Source organism: Neomonachus schauinslandi, chromosome 9, assembly GCF_002201575.2.
Source record: "Neomonachus schauinslandi chromosome 9, ASM220157v2, whole genome shotgun sequence".
NCBI classification, from domain to species: domain Eukaryota; kingdom Metazoa; phylum Chordata; class Mammalia; order Carnivora; family Phocidae; genus Neomonachus; species Neomonachus schauinslandi.
In genome coordinates, this window is record NC_058411.1 from 60,942,066 (window position 1) to 60,967,920 (window position 25,855).

A 25,855-nucleotide genomic window follows, 5' to 3' on the forward strand; every position below is an offset into this window, starting at 1 on the left:
CCTCTAAGCATAGTTCTCAACTTTGGCAGGATATTAGAATCACCTGAGTAGATTTTTCAACTCCCAATGCCTGGGTCCCTACCCCAGATATTGTTTTAACTGGCCTGATGTATGGCTCAGGCATCAGTGTTTTTCAAAAACCCCTCTGGTGATTTCAATGGGCAGCTAAGGTATAGAACCATTATCCTAACACGAGGCCAGTGGTTTCAGATATTAAGGAAAACATGTTCATTGCTTCACATAGAAATTTTTTATAAGTCAAATGCCATGAATTAGTGAGGAAGACATTAAGAGAACATAAAGAGTTGAGACTGATGTCAGATACAGGTATTGAGGAAAAGAGTTACAAAGTTGAAAATATCCCTTGTATATACTTCTAAGACCTCTTTCTCAGAAGAGCTCAGGGCAGCTATACTTAAGTACTTTAATAACTGCTCCTTAGAGGTAAGGGATATAAAGTGTTTATATTTGTTAGATGTGTTAACTGAAACAGGGAGATAGGACTCGTCAGCTCTTCAAAGTTAGGATTCTCATTATCCCCATTCTCAAAGATAAATTCCTGGATAATTCTCAAAAATAAATGATTATCTCTGATCATGAGTAATACAGCTTTATCCCCTTACACATTTTAGCAGTTTGGGAAGGATTTGGAATGGTATTTTAGCTCACTTATAGATTCAGTGTGAGATGGGTATACAAGAAAATTAGATATTATCAAATTCAAGGGGAAAAGCAGTGTGGTCTAAACAGACTGGACAGAGTCAAGATGCCTAGATTTTATTTCCTGAGCTTGAGTTTCCTCAGCTGCAAAATGAGAGAATTAAGAGTTCCCAAACAATTCTTTCAGCTCTAACTAATTACTGTGTCACCAAGCCACCTAAATAAAGCCTTTCTTAATCAGTCAATAGATGACAGGAAAAGTATTCTAGCTCAAGCTTTTAAAATACGTATTTCATAGATTTGTCTTGTTTTTACATACATAAGGCAGTATGCTTTCTCAAATATTAAACTATATCTTGATATTAGGCTAATATATGTCCTGCCTAACTTGCATATTTACATTTTACATTTAAGCAGGGGCAACTGGTGTCTTCACCCAAAGGGATGACTGAGGGAGGGTGGGGGGGGGCTGCATCCTGGGAGCTGTGAGGAAATGCTGGAACACGAGCTTTCTGTTGTCTTTCAAATCATGCCCCGTGGATGACTTCATTTGAGACAGATCCTGGGTCCTCCTTCTATATTTTCTTCTAATCTTTTCTACTTCTCTTTTTGCATTCTATTATTCATGATCATTAGTACTCACACAATTCTTGTTTTTGTTGTCTTTCCTGTAAGATGTACATTTTAAAAAAATATTTTATTTGATTTATTTGAGGGAGAGTGAGAGAGCATGAGCAGCGGAAGGGACAAAGGGAGAGGGAGAAGTAGAGAATCCCAAGCAGACTCCATGCTGAGCCCGGAGCCCCGATGCAGGCTCAGTCCCACAATCTGGAGATCATAACCTGAGCCGAAACTAAGAGTCTGACGGCTAACCGACTGAGCCATCCAGGTGCCCCAGATTATACAATTTTTAAGGCCAGGATACATTTATAGTGTATCCCAGGAGCTAGTAGTGTCTTAGCACATAAGAAAAGCCTGATATATGTTTAAGTAAGTTAAATTGTTAAAAAATTAAATGATTTTAATTTCATTGTTTTCTTTTTTATGTGATACTTTAATTTTCAGTTTACAATATTTCCCATTTTTTCTTACACAAAGTCTTATTTCATGACAGTATCCTTAACTACCTCCTGAAATAGCAATGAGCTTTTCATTCTCAAAAGCTTAGAAGTAGTAATAAAGAAGTAATCATGATACCAAAATATGAAATAAATACAGTAGGTAAGCTTTCAGTGATAAATGTGTAGGATAACTTTAAAAGAAGTATTATTTTGAGGTAACTTAGAAAGGCTATCAATTTGATCAAGCAGTATAAATACACCAAAACTAAACTAATATGTTAATTAAAATTTACTAAACTTACATTATTGTGAATTAACAATGAACAACTATATAACATTATTAAATATCACAAATCATTAAAATAAATCCTATGTATGTAACTCAGAGAATTGAGTTATGATGGTATGACAGTATTGAAATCTGCATATGGTAGTAGGGAAATAGTATTATGATCAAGTAGAATAAAATTTCAATTTTAAATTAGTACTAAAAAGAATCCAATTGTTTAAAAATTTGTGTTTAATAAAAATAAAATCAACATTTTTGATCATGATTTTAACAAAATTTTAACACCTTATCAAATAGTGAGCTCTAAGACTCCGGGTGAGGTATGGAAGTGTTGAATCATAATATTGTACACCTGAAACTAATATTACACTGTATGAGGGACGCCTGGGTGGCTCAGTCGGTTAAGCGTCTGCCTTCGGCTCAGGTCATGATCCCAGGGTCCTGGGATCGAGTCCCTCATCGGGCTCCGCGGGGAGCCTGCTTCTCCCTCTGTCTCTCATGAATAATATTACACTGTATGTTAACTGGAATTTAAATAAAAACTTAAAAAAAATAGTGAGCTTTAAGAAATACAAATATTATATATTCAGAGAAAATTTCCTCTGTTTTTAGCTTAACAGTTAAGTTGGGGTTTTGAATTGTGAGAGTGATGCCTCATTAGCACTTATAAATTTATCCATCCTCCATGATCCTCTTTTGAGATTACCTTTATGGGTTCTAAATTTTTCACCTGGAAAATTAAATACTTTAGGGAATTCTAAATTGTCACTCAAGTACAAGACCAGTTTAAATGAGTGCATAATTTTTTGAAGAGTTTATCCAGACTAAAGAATAGTTAGTACTGAGAACATTTCCAAGCTTCTGTGACTTCTATATCCATACAGTAAGGTGCATTAATTTTATTAATGATTTTTAAAACACTCAAAGTATATTGTGTCTTCCACAAAATTTTATTTTGCTAGCTGCCATAAAAGTGTCTTGAAAGAAGTTAAAAAATTATAACTCTTGCAATTTGAATAGATTCCTTACATTTTCTGCTCCAATGTACACATGTACTTAATTTGAAGATATAAAGATGATCCCACATTGTTTCTATAACTGTGATCATTTCAGTATTGGTACTTATGTCCTTCGTTGAATGACTGTTCTTCAAACCTATCATTCTAATAGATTCATTCTTACATGTTAATCCACAAATAAGCAAATGTCAAGGGCAGTAGCAAAAAAGACAATTTAAAACAAAGCTGGCAAACATTTGAAATTATTTGTAGTTTCAAAAATTCCTTTTAATTCAAAAGTCACATGTACTATGTGCATTAAAATTAGTTTCACAAATGGAAATTGTGGATATGGGAAAGTTGCTTTAGGGGAAATTCAGTAGTAAATCCATAACCCTTAAAATTCTGTATGATTGAATTGAATATTGATACTTTGCAAAACATTTTCAGTGGCGTATTACAAATATTACTTTTTAAAGGTGTGTTTTTTCAGTTTTAAATATGTGGGGGTCCTACAGGCATGATGACATTTTCTAACATACTTTTTTGGTCTTTTCCTCTTCTAATCTTTGACTGAGTTGCCCTCTTTAAATGTTAACGAGAACTGCTGTCAAGAAAGGTATTTTCTTTTCAAGGAGGATGTTTACACAAGCAAAATATTTTTTTAGACATGAAAATTCTAATTTGGAGTTAAATATCAAAATACTTTCTATTTTTTATTCCTCGTTTCTCTTCCCATCTTTAAAATAAAAGTTAAATCTTAATTGGAATCCTTTTCCCACCGTGAAACCAAGCGATGGTGCCAGACTTGAAGATGAAGGCTTTACTTTGTTAGCCATGTGTTTATGAAACCCCAGCGCCTTCCCTAGATCTCTTGGCTGATAATCTCAAACATGGAGGATGCTTCTGATTCTACACAAGGGGTTGCTCCATTAATTAATAATGTAGCTCTCCCAGGCTCTCCGCCGTCTCTTCCTGTATCAGTGACAGGCTGTAAAAGTCATCGAGTAGCCAATAAAAAGGTAGAAGCGAGAAGTGAAAAGCTCCTCCCAACAGCTCTTCCTCCTTCTGAGCCGAAAGTAGATCAGAAACTTCCCAGGAGCTCCGAGAGGCGGGGAAGTGGCGGTGGGACGCGATCCCCCGCGCGGAGCCAGGCCGTGGCAGCGGGAGAAGCGGCGGCGGGCGGCGCGGCGGGGCCGGCGAGAAGCGACCCCCCGGGAGGGCAGAGACTCCCCTCGCTGCCTTTGTAGTTGAAAAGGTGGAGAAGTGGCAGTCGGCGTGCTCGCAGGTGAGGGGCTCCGTGTGGTCGCTCGGGAGCCGGCCGGCGCCGGCAGGGAAGTGTAAGCGAGCTGGGGAACAAAGCGGAGCGGCGCCGGGGTCCGCCCGCAGCGAGCTCCTCGCGGCGTCTGGCCGGCCGGCTGCGCGCCAAGCACGTTGCGAGCCCGAGGCGGCGGCGGCGGCGGGCTGGGAGCCGGCGCTGGGGGAGGGGGCCGCCGCGGTTCCCGCACCGCCCGCCCGCGGCGGGGCGTGCGGCCCCATTGTGAGCCGGCCGCCGGGCGTGCGGAGGTGGGGCGCGCTGGGAGGGCAGAGGCGGCGGCTCGGCTCGCTCAACACCCCAGTAGCGGCAGGAGCGACCTCGGCTCCGGTGGCAGCCGTGGGCGCGTCAGTCACACAAAAGGCAGTCGAGCTTCCCCCGGCGCGCGGACTGGCCCACGCCGCCGCCGAGCGCTCCCCACCTTACCGGCTTTCCTTTCCCTCCAATTTTGATAGGGAAGCGGGGCCGACGCGGGCGGCCAAGGGTCCGGGTGAGCCCGCGGGCGGACAGGAGATGCCGCTGCTACACCGAAAGCCGTTCGTGAGACAGAAGCCGCCCGCGGACCTGCGGCCGGACGAGGAAGTTTTCTACTGTAAAGTCACCAACGAGATCTTCCGCCACTACGAGTAAGGGCCGGGCCGGGCGCGGGGGGTGCGAGGGAGTGTGGGGACTCCCTCCCCAGCGTCCTTTTGTCTCTCTCCTTTTCCTCGCCTTGGGCTTCTGGCGGGGCGACTTGAAAGTGACGGCTGGCCGCGGGCCCGCGTTTCTCTGTCCCCCGAGCCCGACCCGGTGATTGCGCGGGGTCCCCGGGCGGCGCGACCGGCCGTGGCGCGCGTGGGGAGTGCGGGCCGGGGCCGAGGAAGCTGGGGTCCTCGGCTGGCCGTGGGGACCGCTTCTAGCCGCGGCTGCCGGCCGGCCGCCAAACAGCGGAAACTCCCCGCCTCGCCCCTCCCCGCCTCGGCCACACGCGCACTCCGGGGCCAGTTCCGGGATCCCCGCCCGGCGGCCGAGGGGATCCCCGCTCGGGTCAGCGGCACGGGGCCCCGGTCCCCCGGCCGGGAGAGGGAATCCCCGCCCCCGGGGGCAGGAAACGGCCGGGCTGGGCTCGTCTCCTCGGCCGACAGTGGAGCCTGACGTTGGAGCTGCCTAAGGGAGGGGAGGGGAGGGAGGGAGGAAGGGAGGGAGCGGAGTTGAGACTCGGGGAAGGAGGGGGCTCCCTGGCGGGCCAGGGGCAGTGGGGCCCGCGACACGAGAGCCTCCACTGGCGGCCTCTCCGTCCGGTGCGGCTAGGCCTCGGAGTGTGCGACGCGAGCTGAGTGCTCTGTCACCACCTCTTCTTGGTGACTAACTCCCGGCCCCGGAGAACTCAGCGTCTCCGCCTCCGGGAGACCTTGGTGAGGAAGAAGTCGGGTTCGGGCGGGGGTGTGGGGGGGCGGGGTGGAGAGAAGGGGGAGAGAGCGGGGCGCTGGGCGCCCTTAGTTATCACTTTCGCGTAGCCCCAAGGGCGGCGGTGTTTGAAGGGGGAGGGGGTTAAGACAAGTTCAACTCCAGCCTCAGCCAGTCTCCTCTTTTTATCCCCCTGCGCATGTGGGCTGCCTGACATGTGCCACTCGCTATTGTTTTGATAAGAATCCGGAGCTGCTGCCTGTGTAGTTTCAACTACTAAATCTTCAGTACCTCGTCTGGTTTATCCCAAGAGATCCCCTTGTCCTGTGACACCAAACACTGGGGTGTTTTAGAGATGTGTGTTTAAACAGGATCTCCAAGTGAGAACCTGAATTGGTCGATCAATGAAACAGCCTGATCCTCCCTTTTTCTTGTGCTTTATCCTCTCCGCTCAGAAGGAATCCCTTTCTGGCTTAGAAACCAAATGTTATAGCAACGAAATAAATTGTGTGTAGGAGACACCTTTTCTGAGAGGGGGCTTGATCGAGGGAGCACTTTAGGCAAAGGATGCACCTGTCCGAGAAATGAGCAGTGAGGTTAGAAAAGTCAGTTCCTTTGAGCTTTTAAAGTAAGGCTGCTTTTTCTTCAGCTCCACAGAAGAGTTACACATAAACTTGTTTTATCTGGAGTTTTTCAGCAGACTGTACTTTTAAATAGGAGTGCACATCTTAACTCTGCTCCTGTACAGACTTGTTTTGTTAAATAGAGTTCACTCTTGTAACTAAAGTGAATTTGGATTAGGTAACTTGACAAGGATGATGTCTTTTTTTAAGTTTAAATTAAAATCCTCGGTAATAATTCCCAATTTATATTTAAGAATGCCAACAAAATAGAAAACAGGCTTAAGTTTCAAACTTTTCCCCTTCGAAATAAGCAATCTTTTTAAGAGACTTTTCTCACCTTAGAAGGGAACATGAATATGGGCTGTATCCTTTTTGAATTAAACTTTTTGTATACTTTGGTTCCTGATGATTTACTATAATCTCCACTAGGATGTGGAGAAATCTGAAAAATCTGAAATGCCAAAATAAAGGAAGAGATTTTTGGTATTCCAAACCTACTACTTTCCACTAATATTAAGGAACTGTGTCCTTTGTAGTCTTATAACACTAACGAATTTTTTTAAATAGTTGGTTTTTTGGTTTTTGTTGTTTTCTCTGTGATGAAGTATGTGGGTTTTTGGAATTCACAAGCAGTTCTGGAAAGGCAGTTGGTTTGGGAGCAAAGATATTTAATCATTTACCCTGAACAAAGCAGAGCTACTAGTGTTCTTAGGTATTAATTTTTGTGACTTTGAATTGGCAAAAATGGAAGAAGACTGACATTTAATTATGTTAAATTTTGAATTACTTTCTCTCTCTTAGATGATTACAGAGAGATCTTTTCAAAATTGTGTATGGTATATGGTGATCCTTAGTATTATGGTAATCTGACCCTTGGCACAAGTCTGGAGAAGGAAACCTCTGTTTTCACTCATTCATTAAATCACCAATTGGTTTATGTGAATTTGTTTGAAGATTACCCTTTAAGTGCATTATATGAATATTTGTCTTTTGTAGGGGTGTGAAGACCACTATGCTCATCTATTTGCTCAGGTTTTGATTTCTCCAATATAACCTTTTCAACCTTAATCAATCTCAAAGAGATTTTCTACAGCTCCCTGCCTTGTTCCCTTTGCAACACAATGCAAAGTAACTTTTCCCTTTGACTCTGGATCTTAGAAGTTGCCAGTGACCTTTTAATTGTTAAATAGTTTTCTGTCTTTATCTATGTGATATAATAGCCTAACACTGTCTCCTTTGTTCTGGGTAGAAATGATCATCTCTCCATTTTGTCTAGTGTAAGATGGCAATTATTGCATGGTAATGCAATCAATACATTTGTTGCCTCAAATTTTCCCTTTTCCTAGACACTGAATTTTTTGAGAAAGGGACCGTGACCAGGATGGATCCTTAGCGATTATACAGTACAAACTCCTTTTTCTGTTTGTTTGAACTACATGCTCTTTAACTAATTGCTAACTCTTGTTCGACCTGCTTTCCATAAGTAAAGAAGACTCGTTAAAAATAGCACATTAGCTGTAGGCAAATGCGTAAGCTAAAGCATAAAAGAATAAACTGGACCACTGTTTTTGTGTTATATACAAAAATAAACTCAAAATGAATTAAAGACTTTAACGTAAGTCCTGAAACCATAAAACTTCTAAGCGGTAAGCTCCTTGACATAGTTCTTGGCAATGATTTTTTAAATCTAACACTGAAAGCAAAAGCAACAAGAGCAAATATAAACAAGTGGGACCATATGAAACTCAAAAGCTTCTGCAGAGAAAAGGAAAACATCAAAATAAAAAGGTGACCTACTGACTTGGGAGAAAATATTTGCACATTATATATCCAATTGGGGCTAATATTCAAATTATAAAGAACTCATACAACTCAATAGCAAAAAAAAAAAAAACTGACTAAAACATGGGCAGAAGATCTGAATAGCTATTTTTCTAAAGGAGACATATAGATGGCTAACAGGAACATGAGAAGATGCTATACATCCTTAATCATCAGGGAAATGCAAATCAGAACCCCAGTGAGATCCCACCCCACACGTGTTAGAATGGCTGTTATCAAAAAGACTAGCGTAAGAGTTGCTGCCTAGGATGTGGAGAAAAGTGAACTCTTCTGCACTGTTGGTGGAAACATAAATTGGTGCTGCCACTCTGGAAGACAGTATGAAAGTGCCTCAAGAACTTAAAAAAATAGAACTACCAAATGACCCAACAACTGTTTCTGGGTGTTTATCCAAATTTTAAAAACCACTAATTTGAAATTATATATGCACTCCCATGTTCATTGCAGCATTACGTACAATAGCCAAGATATGGAAACACCCTAAGTGTTTATCAGTGGATGAATGGATAAAGAAATTGTGGTGTATATACAAAGGAATATTACTCAGCCATAAAAAAAAAAAAATGAAATCTTGCCATTTGAGACAAAATGGATTGACCTTGAGGTCATTATGCTAAATGAAGTAAGTCAGACAGAAAGGAAAAATACCAATGATCTCTCTTATATGTGGAATCTAGAGGGAAAAAAAATGTTAAAAAAAATACTAAGCTCACAAAAAAAACCCCTCAATTCTATAGTCAATGATGTTGTAATACCAGTGTTACGGGACAGATGGTAGCTACACTTGTAGTGAATATAGCATAATGTTTAAGCTTGTCAAATCACTAAGTTGTACACCTGAAACTAACTTAACATTGTATGTCAGCTGTACTTTATTTTTTTTTTTAGATTTTATTTATTTATTTATTTGAGAGAGCAAGAATGAGAGAGAGAGAGCACATGAGAGGGGGGAGGGTCAGAGGGAGAAGCAGACTCCCCGCCGAGCAGGGAGCCCGATGCGGGACTCGATGCGGGACTCGATGCGGGACTCGATCCAGGGACTCCAGGATCATGACCTGAGCCGAAGGCAGTTGCTTAACCAACTGAGCCACCCAGGCGCCCCTGTCAGCTGTACTTTAAAAAAGATTTTATTCCCCCTCCACCTCCAAAACCACACACACACAAAAAAACCCACAAAAAACTAAACTCATAGGCAAAGAGAGCAGAATAAAGCATGTGCTTTAATCTCTTAGATAAGATAAAAATTTATTCTGTAATTTGGTTAGCTGACAGGTTTTTATTTATTTATTTATTTAGGACTGTGGATTGTTAAAAAATGGAGCAGTCAGGTCTGAATACTAGGAATTCTAGAGTGGGGGGATAAGGAAGGTGGTTTGTTATATTACTGAATGACTTCATTTCCTAAATAAAATAACTTATTTTTTTTAGCCATTTAGACCCTTGGAATTGGAATGTTTTTACCATCTTCGAGTAAGTTATACTTTTCATACAAAATGTAGGAAGCTCTTCATTACTTATAGGCCGGCTTATGTTTCAACCAGGCTTTCTAGTGAAAGGTGTTTAATCTTATTTTCATAGTTCATCAGCTCCTCATTTGTTAATTCAGGCCTTTCAGTAGCCCTCTTTTACAGATAAGGAAACTGGATTTGGGGTAAAGAGAGTAAGTCTGAGATCAGTGTTGAAAACCACCTATCTAGCAGTTGGTGACACTGGACTTTTCACTCACATACCTAAGACTATAGAGTTTATGTTCTTATTTACTACCCACATGGTACATATTTTTTTTTTTTTAAAGATTTTATTTATTTATTTGAGACAGAGAGAGTGAGAAGGAGGAGGGTTAGAGGGAGAAGCAGACTCCCTGCTGAGCAGGGAGCCCGATGCGGGACTCGATCCCGGGACTCCAGGATCATGACCTGAGCCGAAGGCAGTCGCTTAACCAACTGAGCCACCCAGGCGCCCCCCACATGGTACATATTATGGAGAATTTTTCCTAATATATGTTGAAGCTTGGCAGAAACATGCACCAAGAACATAAGGCACTGCTTCGAATTCAAGCTCACTTCCTAGATCTTTGGGTAGGCACCACTCTGTTGTCTGCCCAGACATTTGATTTCTTTACTATGTCCCCAATGATTAAGCTCTAGATATTAAATACACAAACTAGAATGCCATTGGTTTACAGTGGGGGAAAATGTCTTTCATACAGACCAGTTCTCATACTGATAATTAGGTATGTGTGAAATCTAATTATTATCTGAAGGCCATTTGGTGAGCATGGAATTTTTAAGGAAAATCGGAGAATCTTCATAGCTAGTGTCTTCAAATTAGGTTTTCAGCTCCTCTTTAGGAATAAGTCTGCTACATGATCCTGATATTTGGGTCTATGAGTCTTTTTTTTCTTAGATGGTGTAGCAGAGATTCCTAAATGCCTTTCCTTTACTTTTTATCCACTTAGGCTACCATGTTTTATGTTAATACACTTTTTCTTCAGACAGATTATGTCTTAACAGTTATTGTGTAACGAGCCATCCTAAAACTTAGTGGTTCAAAATAATCATCCATTTTATTTGCTCAGTATTCTGCGGATTGCCACTGTGGTTTCTCCTGGCCTGTGTGCTCACTCACTTAGCTATAGTCAGCTAGAGGCTAGGCTGAGGCTGGTTAGAGTAAGAGCTAGCCTCAGTCATATGGCAGGGACCTCAGCTGGGATGGCTTTTCTTTCTTTCATGTGTATGTGTTACCTTTTTTTTTCTAGCTTTATTGAAGTACAATATAACAATAGATTTGTAAGATATTTAAAGTGTACAATGTGAGGGGCGCCTGGGTAGCTCAGTCGTTAAGCGTCTGCCTTCGGCTCGAGTCGTGATCCCAGGGTCCTGGGATCGAGCCCCGCATTGGGCTCCCTGCTCCGCGGGAAGCCTGCTTCTCCCTCTTCCACTCCCCCTGCTTGTGTTTCCTCTCTCACTGTCTCTCACTCTGTCAAATAAATAAATAAATAAAATCTTTAAAAAAATAAAGTGTACCATGTGGTATATTAATACTGAGATGGCTTTTCTTAATCATGTGGTTTTTCATCCTCGGAAGACTAACATGGGCTGCTTTAGGTGGTGGTCTCAGGGTCCCAAGAGGGTGAAAGCAGAAGTCTCTCAATGTCATTTCTGTATTATGTTGGTCAAAGCCAATCTCAAGGCTAGCCAGATTAAAGAGGTGGTAAGATAAACTATCTCTTGTGAGAAACAAGTATCAGTCATGTTGCTAAGGAGCCTCCATACCTTCAGCTCTCTTTGGAGAAGGTCTACCACTGAGCAGCTGGTAAGATTTTATGCTTGGGTCATCCTGATTGGATTTTGGGAGTTAATTGGTAATCTCTCTGCAGTTAATCCCTCTTGGCTACCCTTCCTCGCAATGCCAAACTTTTTCTTCAAAGATGCTCAAGTCTTTCATGAGTTCCTCTGACATTGTTCCTCTATCACACTGGTTATTCTATATATTTTTCTAGGATCTCTTTGCAAATATGGTACCTGAACAGTTAGAATTGATGCAATTTATTGAGTGTACATATGCTAGGCATACAATATTATTATCTTATTTAATTTTCATATTAACTATTCATGGAAGATATCCCCATTTTATAGAGGGGAACCAGGTTCAATGAGGTTGTGTAATTTACCCAAAGACACATTCTACAAGTGGTAAACTGAGATTCAGACACTTTCCTCTCCTTCACATTCATATGTGTACTTTCTGTGTTTAGATACACATAAAAATAAATGTGGGCTGCCGATGAAGAGTATGTTTGTTCATTACTCTTGACAATACGCTTTGGAGAGTCTGGAGATACTGAGATAATTTGTCCCTCTAGTGAGGAATGAATGTATAACACAGTGGCATAAACCATGTGTGCTATGGAGCCTGTGTAATGGGACCATAGATAATGGAACTGATAACTGCTGGGGAGTTGAGGATGCACTGGAATAAGGAGAGAACATCTGAGTTGGGTCCTGAAAGATGGAGCTATCAAGACACAGAATGGAGGGACACCTGGGTGGCTCAGTCGTTAAGCATCTGCCTCAGCTCAGGTCATGGTCCTGGGGTCCTGGGATTGAGCCCCTCATCAGGCTCCCTGCTCAGCAAGGAGCCTGCTTCTCCCTCTCCCACTCCCCCTACTTGTGTTCCCTCTCTCGTTTTGTCTCTCTCTGTCAAATAAATAAAAATCTTTAAAAAAAAAAAAGATACAGAATGGAGAAAAAGGGCATTCTAACCAGAGAATGCTCTAAAGAATACTTTTTAAGCTGAGGAAACTATAGAAAGGCATAGAAGTATGAATTTGCAATTTCCCTTAAAATTTGCCTTTTTTACATTCATTGTTAAGCTAGGACTTTTGTTAAGCTACTATAATGTTTTACTTTTGTTGATTTCCATTTAGGGTTTTTTAGTGTCTAGATTTAAAAAATCTTTATTGCTATCCCCCACCTTAGTGTCATCTGCAGATTTTAGGAGCCTGCCTTATATGTCATTATCTAAGTCTGAGGCAGCACTAAGTAAAGTGCAAAGTAATATGTCTTTAATGGTTTTTAAAATTAAACAATATATTTTTAATTAATGTAACTTTCCTTCTGATCATTTATGAATAAATGTAATAAATGTAATTTTCATCTAGCTGATTTTTCTCTAAATAACATAAGGCATGTTAAGTCAGCCATGCCCAAGATCTCCTACTAATTTCCTGCTCTACAGAGTTTAGTGATTCATCACTTAGATACAACACCCAGTGCTCAGCACAAGTGCCCTCCTTTTTTTTTTTTTTTTAAAGATTTTATTTATTTGACAGAGACACAGCGAGAGAAGGAACACAAGCAGGGGGGGTGGGAGAGGGAGAAGCAGGCTTCCCGCCGAGCAGGGAGCCCAATGTGGGGCTCCATCCCAGGACCCTGGAATCATGACCTGAGCTGAAGGCAGATGCTTAATGACTGAGCCACCCAGGCGCCCCCACAAGTGCCCTCCTTAATACCCATCACCCATATAACCCAACCTCCTGCCCGCCTCTCTTCCAGCAACCTCTCAGTTTGTTCTCTATAGTTAAGAGTTTTATGGTTTGCTTGTCTCTTTTTTCCCCCATGTTCATTTGTTTTGTTTCTTAAATTCCACGTATGAGTGGAATCATGGTATTTGTCTTTCTCTGACTTATTTTGCTTAGCATACTATAGTTCCATCCATGTTGTTGCAAATGGCAAGGTTTCATTCCTTTTGATGGCTGAGTAATATTCCAGTGTGTGTGTGTGTGTGTGCGCGCAGACACGCATGCATTTGTGTGTGCGTATGTGTGTATACCACATCTTCTTTATCCATTCATCAGTTGATGGACATTTGGGTTCTTTCCATGATTTGGCTATTATTGATAAGGCTGCTATAAACATCAGTCATGTATCCCTTCAAATCAATATTTTTGTATCCCTTGGGTAAATACCTAGTAGTGCAATTGCTGGGTCATGGGGTAGTTTTTGAGGAACCTCCATACTGTTCCCCAGAGTGGCTGCACCAGTTTGCATTCCCACCAACAGTGCAAGAAGGTTCCCCTTTCTCCACATGCCTGCCAACATCTGTTGTTTCCTGTGTTGTTAATTTTAGCCATTCTGTATGTCATGTCATTCTTAATCTTATTCTACTAGATTTTTAGTTTTCCAAATAACCCTGTAAGTTAACAGTATGTTGCCCTTTGATCCTTAGTTTGTTCCCCAGACTGTTGGTTGACTTTATGTTAATTAAAGGTGTGTTCTTGCTGGCAGTCGAGCTGGTAACTCAGAAGCAATTTTTTTCTTAAGAAATAATGATAAAGAGCAGAAGTCATCAAACTTTTCTTAAAGGGCCAAATAAAATCACATTTTAGACTTTGTAGGCAGTGGTGTCTACTGTACATACTGAACTCTATAGAACGTAGTGAGAAAGCAATAATAAACAATACCTAAAGGTATGGGTGTGGTTGTGTTCCAATAAAACTACAAAAACAGGGGGAAGGCTAGATTTGGCCTCCAGGCCAGTAGTATACTCATCTCTGGTAAAGAAGATAGTTGAAGGAATATAGTAGTAAATCGGACACATAATCTATATTAGCCTAAACATATTCATATAAAACAGTATTTTGTTTTTTAAGAATTTTGTTCACAATAGTAAAATGTGCTTCTTGTAAAATTTTCATGATCTTATTTTCTTATAGAAATTGAGGAGGCACTGTTACCTAACCCCTAGAGTTCACTATTGTTAACAAAATCCTACATATTTGAATGTGTATGGCAAATGGATGAAGAGCAGAATTACAGAAGTGTGAGAAAGTGAAGGTATAAAATGTTAGAGATGGTGCCATGCTGGTAGGAGGTAATGAATCAGGAGAAGTACATTCCTTGGGCCTTTTTGCTTGCTTGTTTTTTTGGTTTTTTTTTTTTTTTTTTTTTTTTGCTTGCTTGCTTTAAAATAGCCGTGGTAGTATGTCCTTGTCTCCCTCCTCCTGAGGGTAGATCTTTGTACATAGCAAGGCTATAATGTAACAACTTTGCAGAGTAGATAGACACAAGGGAAACAAACAGTACAAACACATTGCAAGAGGAGGTGGAAACCTGGGTGTAGAAGAGCCATGTACAACAATGGTTACTGACTATCCTGTTTTTCTGCCTTGTAACACATGTTTAATGGAGGTTTGTGGCACTTGTGCGTTGCTCTTTGGTATTTTGAACAATGTGAACACATGTAAATACTGTTTATTGCAGCTTAGTATAAAGTCTGTCTCCCTGACATGGCATGAAATACCCTAGGCTATCAAATACCAAATCACTATGGTTAGAGCCATGCTGTCCAACACCGGAGCCATTACTTGGCCCCCGGGGGTTATTAAGAACTCTAAATGTGACTAATCAAAATTAAGATGGGCAATAAGGGTAAAATACATACTGGAATTTGAATACTTAGTACCCCCCCAAATTTAAAATGTTTATGTGTTAAAGAATTTAAAATTGATCACATATTGAAATAAAGCATTTGGGGATATACTGGGTTAAATTTAAATAAAATATGTAAAAGTAATTAATTAATATGTAAAATTAGTGTTTCTCTTTAAAATTTATTTTTTTTAAAGATTTTATTTATTTGAGAGAGAAAGAGAGAGAGAGCATGAGAGGGGGGTGGGTCGGGGGAGAAGCAGACTCCCTGCTGAGCAGGGAGCCCAATGCGGAACTCGATCCTGGGACTCCAGGATCATGACCTGAGCCGAAGGCAGTCGCTTAACCAACTGAGCCACCCAGGCGCCCTCTTCGAAATTTTTTTAATGCGGCTACTAGAAAATTTAAAATTGTATGTGTGGCTAGCATTTTATTTCTGTTAGCACTGGTTTAGAGACTAGTTAAGGTAAATTTGAAATATATTTTTCTTAAACAGTATTAAATATAGTTTAAACTATTAGAAATATACCTCACATACATCATGTGCTGGTTCTATATTGGCTTGTTAACCTAAGTCTTACAGATATGTTTGTTCCAATAATAAAAAGTCTTAAAACTTTTACAAAGCTTTCTAGTGAACTGCAGTTTTAGGCAGTAAAACTTAAGACCTCTTTCAAGATCCATCCATTCTTTCATTTTATTCTGCACCATTGATAACCACTTACTGGGTATCTCTGTTGTCGATCTCTTAGTTAATAAATTGTCTATTTGACATAGATTTTCTTGTTTATGAGAACCGTATTACATTCATCTTTTTTCTCTCTGGTATTTCTTTCTACAACCCTACTTTTCCTTTATTACCTAACTCTTAGCACCACTTCCTCCAAAAAGCTGTTCTAGTATTTCGTGATCATTTTTGCCTGTCTCTCCTCCTTTCCTTCCTCTCAACTCCCAAAGGATATCTACCTATCTTTTAATCACTTTGTAATTTTAATTTTAATGATATACATCCATTATCTCCTCTACTAAAAGGTACTACTCAAAGGATCTTTGTACTGAATTAGGCTTATGTAACTTGGCATGTGCATCTACCTCTGTAGATCTCATTTATGTTAGGATATGATTAATTTCTCTTTATTTTCATAGATTTCATTTTTGTTGTTGTTGTTCGTTCTACAGACAAATATACAAATGAAACTGTGTTAAAGTACACCAAAGTATAGAGGAAGGAAAGACACTTATCCCATATCTTTACCACTTAGTGGCAACCATCATTACCCTTTTTGTGTACGTCTAACATTTTCTAAAATTTGTTGATTGTAAAAATAATACAAGTACATGCTCATTATACAAATTCAAGCAATATAGACATATTCAGAATAACAAATTTTCCTCTTCCTTCCTTTGCAGTCCTTCCCTTTCTCCATAGGGAACATCTGTTTATAGTATTTGTATAAGTACGCATTTTTGTTATTCTAATTAATGAACATGGGTTTGTGCTATTCAGTGATTTGAGTTTTTTCTACTTAATGTACCTTAGAAATCTTTCCATATTATGGATCTCTTGCATTTTAGAAGTGACTGGATAGAATTTTTGAAAAGAAATAAATACTCATATTAAGAAATTCCAACAGTGCAGAAAAGCACTCAGTAGAATGGTCCCCCAGGCCCATCCCTACTCTGTAGCTATTGCCTTGATTTTTGTATAACATTCTAGAAATCTTTTATGCTTCTTAGGCTATCTTTCTTTTCCTGCCTTTCTCTTTCTTTCAAGTGGGACCATATTATATATATTGTTTTGGTAAGGTTTTACTTTCAAAAATATAGGAGGGAATCAAACTGGAAAGTTTTTTTTTTTTCCCTGTGAGCATGTTATTTAAGAACTCTCCTCATACTGTTTAATGACTATGATTTTTCATTATATGAAGTAATTTACCTAACCTTTGTCATCATTAGATGCTTAGATTTGCCAGTTTTTCACTATTATGTTAGAGCTTTTTAAAGTTCATACTTAAAGGGCGCCTGGGTGGCTCAGTAGTTCGGCGTCTGCCTTCGGCTCAGGTCATGATCCCAGGGTCCTGCGATTGAGCCCCACGTCGAGCCCCACGTCGGGCTCCCTGCTCAGCAGGGAGCCTGCTTCTCCCCCTCCCACTCCCCCTGCTTGTGTTCCCTCTCTCGCTGTGTCTCTCTCTGTCAAATAAATAAATAAAATCTTAAAATAAATAAATAAAGTTCATACTTAAGTGCTTAAATTGTCCCTAGTCACTCCCAATTTCAAAAGTGATGGAAATGTTTGTCCTGGTCTTTTGCCCATTTTTAAATTGGGTTATTTATCTTTTTTATTACTGAGTTGTAAGAGTTCTTTGTGTTTTTGGATACAATCCCTTATATCAAAACACTAGGGACAATTTAAGCACTTAAGTATGAACTTTATTTATTTATTTATTTTAGTGTTTTGGCTGCTTTGGAACAAAAAGTTTGAAGATTAGAAGAAAAAAGAAAGGTTGAGTTTATTTTCAGTTTCACTCCCAATTTCAAAAGTGATGGAAATTAAAGTCCAATTTTAGCTGAACGTACCTTAAAATTGCAAAATATAAATGTCTAGTTTAAATATACTTTTTCTTAGGTTTGTATTAGTGTGTAAGTTGACCAGTTAGTAAATCCTTCCTTGTTCTATGATTCTATGCAAAATTTTGCAATGAGGACACAATCCTTTATCAGCTTTTAATGTAAAATTTGTGAAATGATAGGTAATGAATGGATTTTTGTTTTTGTTTTTTAATCAGTGACTTTTTTGAACGAACCATTCTGTGCAACAGTCTTGTGTGGAGTTGTGCTGTGACGGGTAGACCTGGACTGACCTATCAGGAAGCACTTGAGTCAGAAAAAAAAGCAAGACAGAATCTTCAGAGTTTTCCAGAACCACTAATCATTCCAGTTTTATACTTGACCAACCTTACCCATCGTTCACGCTTACATGAAATTTGTGATGATATTTTTGCATATGTCAAGGATCGCTATTTTGTTGAAGAAACCGTGGAAGTCATTAGGAACAATGGTGCAAGGTAAAGTACTTTTTAATTTTTTCTTTCGTTACGCATACATTCACATTACTTAAAATTCAAAGTACACAAAAAGGTAAACTGAGGAAAGCTTCCCTTCCTCTCTCCTCCCACTACTCTCTTACCCTCCCCAAAGATAGCCCTAATGTTAGTATATTTTCCCAAAGCTTATGTCTCACATACAGACCACCAAAAACATGTATATACATAGGTATTTGTACACATATGTGCACGTGCACACACACAGTCTCCCATCCCTTTTAATGCCAAAGGTAACATACTTGATACCTTTTTCATTTAAAATATCTTGAAGATCAGTCCATTGCTTTATGAACCACCTTTCTTCTCTTTTTTGTTTATTGTATAGTAAGTTCCATTGTATGGAAATTGCATCTTTATTTCCAAGTTAAAAAAAAACCTTAAAGATAACAATTTTGTCCTCATTATGTTACCTGATAGTTTAAATATGCATGTATTTCTTGCTGGGTTTTAGTAGTTCCTCTGATAATATGAGGACTGAGTTTTATATTCTCCACTGAGTTCTCTCTTACCCAGCTCTTCAAGAAAAAAATGAATTTTTCATATGCAAAAATTTTAAATGACATTATCTATGGCATTAAGTTAAAAATTATTACAGCTTTCCTGAAGTCTTAAGTATTTGTGATTGGCTAGTCACTGATATTTATCATCATAATCTTTATTTGCTCTAAAACTTTTTATAGCCTCTTGGAATTATATGTAGTATCCTGTGTCTCATTTCTTTCACTTACTGTATTGTTTTCAAAGTTTATCCACATTGTAGCGTGTATCAGTATTTTATTTTTATTGATAAATTCTACTTTATGGATCTGTCACATTCTGTGACAGACGTTTAGATTGTTCCCACTTTTTGGCTATTATAAATAATTCTGTTACAGGCATGCATGTACAAGTTTTTGTGTGAACATATGTTTTCAGTTCTCTTGGGTATATACCTAGAGGTAGAATTGCTAAGTCATATACACTATATTTAGCGTTTGAAGAACCTCCAAACTTCCAGAGCAACTGCATCATTTTACATTCCCACTAGCAATGTATGAGAGTTGCAGTTTCTCCACATCCTCACCAAGACATATCTATGGACAATTTGTTGTTGTCCATCTTTTTTATTTTGCCATCCTAGTGGGTGTGGAATGGTATCTTTTGGTAATTTTCATTTACATTTCCCTAATGACTCTGTTAAGCATCCTTTCATGTGCTTACTGATCATTTATATATCTTCTTTGGAGAAATGTTTGTCCTGGTCTTTTGCCCATTTTTAAATTGGGTTATTTATCTTTTTTATTACTGAGTTGTAAGAGTCCTTTGTGTTTTTGGATACAATCCCTTATATCATTTGCAAATATTTGCTTCCATTTATGAGTTGTCTTTTCACTTTCTGGATGGTACCATTTCCAGTACCATCTCCCTTTGCTTTTAATTTTTGTTCCTACTTATTAATAGCATATACCTTTTGTTTCGATCTCTGGTAGTACCTACCAGTGGTCCTAAAGACTGCTTCATCCACCAGAATTAGATTTACTGGAAAGAGCATGCTAAATTACAGAGAAATGGAATAGAGGCCATTCTTAAGTTGAATTAGTCAGTATAGGTACTCTGGATCTTCTCACCTCAGTATTCTTTTCTTACTGTCTCATTTACCTTTAGGTTTTCCTCCCCTCTTCCTTGTTGCATTTTACAAATATAGATTAGGTGCTTCCCTCCTTGCCAAGACTTTCTGTTTTGAAATAAGCAGTCAGCTGACAGATTCTTCTAGAAGATCCTTTGTCACTGGTATGGCAGAATAGCAAAGACAACACCAGACTACTTGACTGAGCCAACAGTTGAGCTCTTTATCCTCCCAATCCTGATTACCACCCAGCTTGCCTGCCTTGTATAGATATTTGTTCTCTGCTACTTCCTTAGAGCTTACAGGAGAAGTGAGAGAATCAGTGGTCTTATGTAAAGAACACTGAACTAGGAGATTATATTATATTATATTATATTATATTATATTATATTATATTATATTATATCACATCATATCAGCAGATACGACCTCATTGTTTCCATTTACAGATGAGGAAATAGAGGTCCAAAGAAGTCAAATGATTTTTTTGGTAATGTTTATCATATATTACTGATCTCCTGCTTTTGACTTGCACTGTTCTAGACACTGGAGATATAGCAGTGAACAAAACAAAGTCACGGAGCTCCCATTCCAGTCTTACAAGTAGTAAGTGGTAGGATTTAAATTCAAGTAGAGTTGACTTACAAAATCATTTCTTTCACTGTATCATTGTCTCCTTAGTTTCGGATTCTGCCATTTATTTGCTCTGAGCAAGTAATTTAAACTCTTTAAGCTTTAGTCTTTTTTCATCTGTTAAATGGACCCCTGCCTTATAGGTTTACCATATAGGATGAAATGATACAATGAATGTGAATTTTTTTAAGCTGTATTATACAATATTGCCATTTGATACAGATGCCTTGTTAGTATTTGAATGTGTATAGTGGGGCCATGCAGTTTGACAGGATTTTTTTTGTTTTTTTGAGAGCTATCAGTAGTAATGTGGGACTACAGTAACTGCTCGGACCACTGTAACTGGGAATCCAGTTTCTCTATTGTAGATCTGAAAGGAAGCCCCATAGTTAACAATTTCACTGTCTAAGAAAGACATAGTTGTTTGTTTTTGAAGATAGTCATCCCACTTTTGTACGTGGTCTTCCAAAAAATGCTACACAAGCAGTTTTAAGGCATCTAAGTTTCAGTTAACTTTATCTTCTTTTTAACAGCCTTATTATCATTGTTCAGTGAAGGGTTGGGAATATGGTGACCTAGAACTCAGTGCTTACATGATAAATTTGTCTTCGCCACTCCCTGCCCACCCCACTCCCCCCACCCCCAGGCCTGGGATTGGAGAATTTAATCAGGAAAAAGAAGGTGGGAATCACACAACAAATAACACATTTGGGATTGTTGAGTCCTCTCTCAGTTGAAGGATAGGGCTAGAGTTTGAGAGAATCTGAAAAACTGAATCAGAATATAATTGTGTATTTGGTAATTTTTTAAAATTGGGCTTTGGGCAACTTGTTTTCAGACATTTTACGGGCACAGTCAAGATATTCTTGGAGTTCATAGGAGATTTGAAGCAACAGATATGAAGAGGTACCTCTAAAAAAGTAGGTATACTGACAGCAAGAAGTGGCACCTGATAGGAAAGAAGGAGATTGAATAAACATTAACTACTCGTTAATGGTTAAATATCCTGGCCTGGCTTAGTATATGATTTGGTAGCATTAGAAGACATGCAGAATTGAAAGTATACTAGCATTTATTGAACCTTTCCTGTATGCTAGGTACTGTGCTAGATGCTTTCATTTTAATTCTCATGATACTGATAGGTGACCCAGAATTTTCCAAAAGTTGTATGCTCCTTGGTATTTACTCGAAGAAATTGAAAATTTAATGTCCACACAAAGACCTGCAGATGAGTGTGTATAGCAGCTTTATTAATAATTTCCAAAATTTGGAAGCAACCATAATGTCCTTCACTAGGTGAATGGATAAATAAGCTGGTACATCCAGGCAATGGAATATTATTCAGTTCTAAAAAGAAATGAGCTGTCAGGCCATGAAAAGACATGAGGAACCTTAACTGAATATTACTGTGTGATAGAGGCCAATCTGAAAAGGCACATATGTATGGTTCCAACTGTAAAAGGCAAAACTATGGAGACAGTAAAAAGATCAGTGGTTGCTAGTAGTTGAGGTAGAGTTGGGGAGATGTGAATAGGTGGAGCACAGAAGGTATTTAAGGCAGTGAAAATACTCTGTATACTATAATGATGGATACATGTCATTATACATTTGTCCAAACCCATAGTGAAACACACCAAGAGTGAACTGTCATGTAAGCCATGGCCTTCGAGTAATGATGATGTGTCAGTGTAGCAAATGTACCTCTGGTGGGGGGGGTATTGATGAGAGGCTATGAATGTGGGGCGGCAAGAGGTATATGGGAAGTCTCTAGATCTTCCTCTCAATTTTGCTATGCACCTCAAAACTGCTCTAAAACACTAAAGTCTTTACATTAACAATAAAAGTTACGTGCTCTGCTTATTAAGACTGAAGTTTATCATTTTTTAAGTCTGTTTTTTTCCTATAAAGATTCATGTATATCAAAGAAAATTATGAAGGGTGAAGTCCTAGAGTGCATTTCCCAAATGCTCCTTTCAGAGATAATCATTGTCAAAAAATTAGTACATAGTTCTTTTTTCTATACTATACTAAATTTTTTTTTCCAAAGATTTTATTTATTTATTTGACAGAGAGAGACACAGCGAGAGAGGGAACACAGGCAGGGGGAGTGGGAGAGGGAGAAGCAGGCTTCCCGCCGAGCAGGGAGCCCGATGCGGGGCTCGATCCCAGGACCCTGGGATCATGACCTGAGCCGAAGGCAGACGCTTAACGACTGAGCCACCCAGGCGCCCCCTACACTAAATTTTAAAGAAAAGAAATAGAAGCAGCTTTTTCACCTAGTAGTGGTTTGGATATCTTCTTATATCAAAAGACATAGATGTGCATTTTTAATTGGTTTTGCATAACCTGATTAAAATATTGGTTCCTAAAAAGCTTACTTGCTTTTTCTGAGGCTGGAGAAAGTTATTCCTTTTGCTAGCCTTATATGAATTTTCCCTTTGAAAATTAAAAAAACTGCATTTTTTTCTAAATAATCTCTGACCTGAGTGCCTGGGTGGCTCAGTTAGTTAAGCATCTGCCTTCGGCTCAGGTCAAGATCTCAGGGTCCTGGAATGAGCTCCAGGTCTGGCTCCCTGCTCAGCGGGGAGTTTCCTCCCCCCCCTTCTGTGCCTCCCCCCAATGTGTTCAGTCTCTTTCTCTCTCTTTCTCTCAAATAAATAAATAATAGTTTAAAAAAAAATAATCTCTGACCCTTGACTGACAGACCTTTTCCCAAATGTAGTTTAAACCAGTGAAATAGCAGAATTGGATTTGCACCAAAGAATTTCAGTTATGGCCATATTTTCCCAAATATTATCCCCATACTACTTAGAGATCTTTAAAATTTACAAAGTGTTACCTAATTAAGAAACGTAAGAGATTACAGTTCAATATTGTTTTTAGAATTGTCATGTAAAATAAAGATTATAGAATTCTTTTTAATCTTAGAAACTGGTATTGGTTTTGGCATTAAATAGTGACCAACCAACTAGAGATTTTAACTATTCAACTGTTAAAGTATATTCCCTGTAGCTTTCTAGGTTTCATTGGTGGAGTGCTTTAAGCACTTTAGTCTAATGAAGTAAGAAAAAGTTAGCATTAAAACCTATACTATAGAAAGTAGGCACTTAGTATTTATTAGAAGTGGAAATAAGAAAATGAACTTTTAAATCTTTGGGTTCTTTTTTTGTATTGCTGGCCTAAATGGTATTAGTGAATCATAATTAAACTGCATTAATATTGAAGACAAAGAGAAATACTAAATATATTGAGAAGATAGGATGAACATAAAAGATATAACTGAGGACCAAATCTAGTGGTTTTGATTTAAACATACATGCTTGAATGTTAGTGACGTGATCCAGGTGGGATTAATCAAAGAGAAGTTTTTGGGAAAGGGTTGACTAGAAATTTGAAGGCAGAGAGAGAAAAATATAAATTAGTAAAAAAGGATTAAAGGAGAAAGACTTCTTATTTAGGTGTAAAGATAGTATAGAACTTTTAGCAATGTGTATTAGTCAAATTTGTATTATAACTCTTTTTTTAAGATTTATTTATTTGAGAGAGCGAGCATACGCACACAAGGGAGGGGAGAGGGAAAGGAAAAGCAAATCTCAAGCAGACTCCCCACTGAGTGGGGAGCTGGACTCTGGGCTCAGTCCCAGGATTCAAGATCACAACCAGAGCCAAAATCAAGAATTGGACACCTAACTGACTGAGCCACCCAGGCACTCCATGTTTTATAACTCTTTTTCAGAAAGAAGGCTTTCTGTCACTCAGCTTACACTACTGATCTTTTTTGTTTGTTTAAGTAGGCTCCACACCCAACATGGGGCTCGAACTCACAACCCTGAGATCGAGTCGCATGCTCTACTGACTGAGCCAGCCAGGTGCCCCAGTACAGGGTCAAAATTTCTGGTTCTCAGCCAAAGAGAGTCCTTAGCAACATCCCCAAATTGTTTCCAGTGACCCTAGGTATGTTGATATAATTTTTAATACCAAAAAAAAAAAAAAAGGAGACTGGGACAACTATTCTTTCTTTGGAATTCTAAGTTAGAGTGGAAACCACCTTCTTTAGATGTATATTGTGTTTGTTGTATGTACCAAAGACCCAGACTTACAACCTGATTCCTAGATTGTCATTGCAAGTTCAACAGTGAAAATTTAGAATCCTTATTTACTTGCATAATAATGTATTAGGAGGCCATCCTGGGAAACATTTTTATACTCTAAAAATCCCTAAGCAGTCACAAAAATAAATGAAAATGATTTCTTAAAGATTTTATTTATCTGTCAGAGAGAGAGAGCACAAGCAGGGGAAGCAGGAGAAGGAGAGGGAGAAGCAGGCTCCCCGCTGAGCAGGGAGCCCGATGCAGGGCTCAATCCCAGGACCCTGGGATCATGCCCTGAGCCAAAGGCTGATGCTTAACCGGCTGAGCCACCTAGGCGCTTCTGAAAATGAATTTTTTTTCTAAACAAGTTTATTTTAAATCACCTATAAAGCTTATGTTGTATTTCTGTATGGACTCAACAAAATAGTTCAGCTTAACAAAATAGTAAAGTTTAATCGTACAAACTTAACTCATTTTCTTCAGTATTCTAAGGGTCTTCAAGTTGCATTAGCCATTAGGAGCATCTGCCTAATGCCTTTCAAAAGTCTTTGAATGTTAAATGTTGCAGGTGAGGGTAGTTAGTCTCTGTGGCAACTTCTTTATTGATCCTTTGCACTAACACCAAGTACAGTCAGCTGAATCTCCACCAGACTTACAGTCATTACCATGGGGGTAAGAAAAAATGATAAAAATGGGGAGTTGGCTAATAAATTGCAGTTCACCTCTTTCCTAACATAAAAGGGAATCAAATGTTTGTTTGCTTCAACTTGTATCTCAGTGCACTGGTTAGTAGCAGGATGGTGAAGTAGAACAATAGTTCTGAAGTTAGTTCCTTGTGGCGGGAGAATATTAGAGGCTAATATCACAAAAGAGGGGAGACTATGTTTATCTACTTCTGTCCTGAGATCGCTGTTAGAAATAAAAGGGAAGTTCATTTCTACATGGTTATTACACAGGTTCAGGTCTGAGAAATTTGAGCCTCTTCTGAATAAAATCTGTGTCCTACATCTTTTCCTACGTACTTCGTGCTCTTTTTCATGTGGCCAATATAAGATCAGTTTTCAATGAACAACTTACCTCATAGATACTTTGAATTTTTCTGAGAACAAGATAAAATTGTAGTTTGTTAATTTTCCATGCTGTCTTAGAGGCCAATAGTATGGTATGTAAGTGGAATTCATTTGACCTATGGTTCTGAATTACTATTTTAATGGGGTTATCTATCTTAGACAAAGTCAGAGACCATCCAAAGATAAAAGTTAAAGAGGAAATAAGTGAAATGACATAAGTTAAAAAAATTTTCGATGAAAGGAAA

The 25,855-nt window shown here is 39.0% G+C and overlaps 1 protein-coding gene across 5 annotated transcripts in view; it reads left to right on the forward strand.

The window, feature by feature from the left end:
- Positions 1 to 4,080: 4,080 nt before the first annotated feature.
- Positions 4,081 to 25,855, forward strand: part of BAZ1A (bromodomain adjacent to zinc finger domain 1A) — a 94,510-nt gene continuing 72,735 nt past the window's right edge. For 3 of the 5 annotated variants that reach the window (XM_021695767.2, XM_044918430.1, XM_021695769.2), the window contains exons 1-3: positions 4,081 to 4,296; positions 4,779 to 4,949; positions 17,893 to 18,171. In XM_021695767.2, the coding sequence (XP_021551442.1) occupies positions 4,837 to 4,949; positions 17,893 to 18,171 (392 nt within the window). In that variant the 5' untranslated portion in view covers positions 4,081 to 4,296; positions 4,779 to 4,836. Of the gene's footprint in view, positions 4,297 to 4,700; positions 4,950 to 17,892; positions 18,172 to 25,855 lie in introns of those variants that run through there. The other 2 variants (XM_021695768.2, XM_021695766.1) reach the window with 2 other exon arrangements.